Below are 2,973 nucleotides of genomic sequence, written 5' to 3'. Positions count from 1 at the left end.
TCACATTCCACAATTCACGTTTCACATTGTTCCCATTTTCAACATTAGGTTTGTAATTCAAGAGAGTATGGCACACAAGAGCAAATAAGGTTGTAGGCATAGATGAGACTTCATGTAAATGGCACAACAACACACTTCAATTTCAATCTAAGGTCTAAGCATTTCGATACATGATTCATAGTCCTTGCAACTTTTCAAATTATCAAGAATAACACGTTGATCAATTTGAGACACAGTTTCCACACAGATAAGGTTGCAACACCAAGTCAAGTGAAATAGCAATCAATACAAGAATTCAATTTAATCTTACCGTACTCACACAACCAACGATAAAGCTCAATTTCTAAAAGACGGGGTTTTAGCCATACATACCTCAATAAAGCTTTCCTTATTCCTTACAAAATTCCGAAACTTTTAGCACTTTGATCTATTGCGTAAGAATTACAATTTAAACCGAAAATTAGAGACGAGATTGAGATTCTAGCTTGTTTTGAGCATACTATCAAACACTAAAGGTGCATTGTTATCTTAGTCCCTTCTGAGAGGCGTAGACCGGTTGGTGAAACACCACTTACATAGTTGTAGTTATCCTTTCTCTTCTTGGAGAAGTATGTGGCGTAGTCTCGTAGAGAGGAGCTGCGCAGACAGTTCGAGCAGTTACATCAAGATTATATGACTGTGATACAGTATGAGATGAGGTTTTATAAGTTAGCCCGTCATGCAGTTTTGTCAATTCCCACTGATAGGAAGAGGACCAGGAGGTTCGTTGATGGCCTCACATTTCAGCTGCGGCTGCTTATACCTAGAGAGAGGGTGTTTGGTGCTACTTTTAAGGAGGTTGTTGACATTGCTCGAGAGATAGGGTCTGTCCGCCGCCAAGAGCGGGTTGAGAGGGAGGCTAATAGGCCTTGTGGATCAGGTAGTTTTGGTGGCGTTCCTTCTGGAGGAAAATTCCACCATGACAGGGGTTGTCCCTATAGGCATGCTCAGACGACTCAACCAGTTCATCGTGGTGAGTTACTCAGCCACAGTTCTCACATTAATCGCTCATGCCAGTATTCATTCAGTGCACTACCAGCACAAAGTTCTCACCATGCCTCGTCTGCTCAGGTTTTTGCGGGTAGTTCCTCGGGGTATCAGGAGGAACAGTTCCGTTAGAGGAGGGGTTGTTTCGAGTGCGGGGATCTTGGTCATAAAAAGAGAGATTGCCCTAGGTTGTCGAGCAGGACTCCACATCAGAATTCTTGGCCGATGGCACCAACACCAACAGCTACACCACTTGCTCAGCCAGCTCGGGGTGGGGCCCAATTAGCGTAAGGTTGCCCTAGAGGGGGAGGCCGATCATGTGGCGGTCAAGCCTTATTCTATGCTCTTTCCACCAGACCAGATGCCATTGCTTCAGATGCAGTGATCACATGTATTGTCTCAGTTTGCCACAGGGATGCCTCTGTATTATTTGATACTGGTTCCACTTATTCATATATGTCATCGTATTTTGCTCATTATTTGTATATGCCTCGTAAGTCTCTCATTTCATCTGTTCATGTATCTATACCAGTAGGCGATACTATTGTTGTGGATCGTGTCTATGGATCGTGTGTGGTGACTGCTGGCGGATTGGAGACTAGAGTTGATCTATTGTTGCTTAGCATGGTTGATTTCAATGTGATCTTGGGTATGGACTGGTTGTCTCCATGTCATGATGTTCTATATTGTCACGCTAAGACTGTGATACTAGCGATGTCGAGGTTGCCACAGATTGAGTGGAGAGGTTCTCTAGACTACGTTCCCAGTAGGGCAATTACATACTTAATGGCCCAGCGAATGGTTGGGAAGGGTTGCCTATCTTATTTGGCCTCTGTGAGGGATGTTAGTGCTGAGACTCCTACTATTGATTCTGTTCCGGTGGTGCAAGATTTTCCAGATGTGTTTCCTGCAGACCTACCGGGCATGCCACCCGACAGAGATATTGACTTTGGTATTGACTTGGTGATGGACACTCATCCTATTTCTATTCCTCCATACTGTATGGCACCGACTAAGGTGAAGGAGCATCTTCAGGAGCTCCTTGAGAAGGGGTATATTAGACTTATTGTGTCACCATGGGGTGCACCGGTTCTGTTTGTGAAGAAAAAAGATGACTCTATGAGGATGTGCATTGATTATATGCAGTTGAACAAAGTCACAATCAAGAAAACGTATCCTTTGCCACATATTAATTATCTATTTGACCAGCTTCAGGGAGCGAGGGTATTCTCCAAGATTGAATTGAGGTCAGGGTATCACCAGATGAAGATTTGGGACTTGTACATTGTTATCAGCTTTCAGGACCCGTTATGGTCATTATGAGTTCCTTGTGATGTCTTTTGGGCTGCCCAACGCCCTAGTAGCATTCATGCATCTGATATACAGTGTGTTTCAGCCTTATCTCGACTCGTTTGTTATTGTACTCATTGATGATATCTTGGTTTACTCTCGTATCCAGGAAGAGCATTCTTAGTATTTGCAGATTATGTTGCAGCAGTTGAGGGAGGAGAAGATTTATGCCAAATTCTCCAAGTTTGAGTTTTGGCTCATTTTAGTGGCGTAAAAAATAAGCTTCTTCTGGGACCGGAACATGGAGACCAAAAAGTTTTGGCACGTGTGTCCAGTAAGGGTATTCAGGTAGATCCGAAGTGGATAGAGGCGGTTCTGAGTTGGCCTAGACTATCCTCAACTATAAAGATTCAGAGCTTTCTTGGTTTGGATGGTTATTATTGTATGTTCGTGCAGGGTTTCTCATCTATTGCATCACCCTTGACCAAATTGACCCAAAAGGGTGCTCCTTTCAGGGGGTCGGATGAGTGTGAGGCGAGCTTTCAGAAGCTTAAGACTGTCTTGACCACAACTCCAGTTCTAGTTCTACCATCAGCTTCTAGTTCTTATATGGTGTATTGTGATGATTCTCAGATCAGAAGCTTAAGACTGTCTTGA

The 2,973-nt window shown here is 43.6% G+C and overlaps 1 protein-coding gene across 1 annotated transcript; it reads left to right on the top strand.

Annotated features, from left to right (window-relative positions):
- The first annotated feature begins 672 nt into the window (after window positions 1-672).
- On the top strand, window positions 673-2,973 carry LOC138883843 (uncharacterized). Its single transcript, XM_070164559.1, has 3 exons — window positions 673-1,120; window positions 1,430-2,250; window positions 2,773-2,973. The coding sequence occupies exons 1-3, from the start codon at window positions 673-675 to the stop codon at window positions 2,971-2,973; spliced, it is 1,470 nt and encodes a 489-aa protein (XP_070020660.1).

This window comes from Nicotiana sylvestris, chromosome 12 (assembly GCF_000393655.2).
Source record: "Nicotiana sylvestris chromosome 12, ASM39365v2, whole genome shotgun sequence".
Classification (NCBI taxonomy): domain Eukaryota; kingdom Viridiplantae; phylum Streptophyta; class Magnoliopsida; order Solanales; family Solanaceae; genus Nicotiana; species Nicotiana sylvestris.
This window is presented reverse-complemented; position numbering and strand designations above follow the sequence as displayed.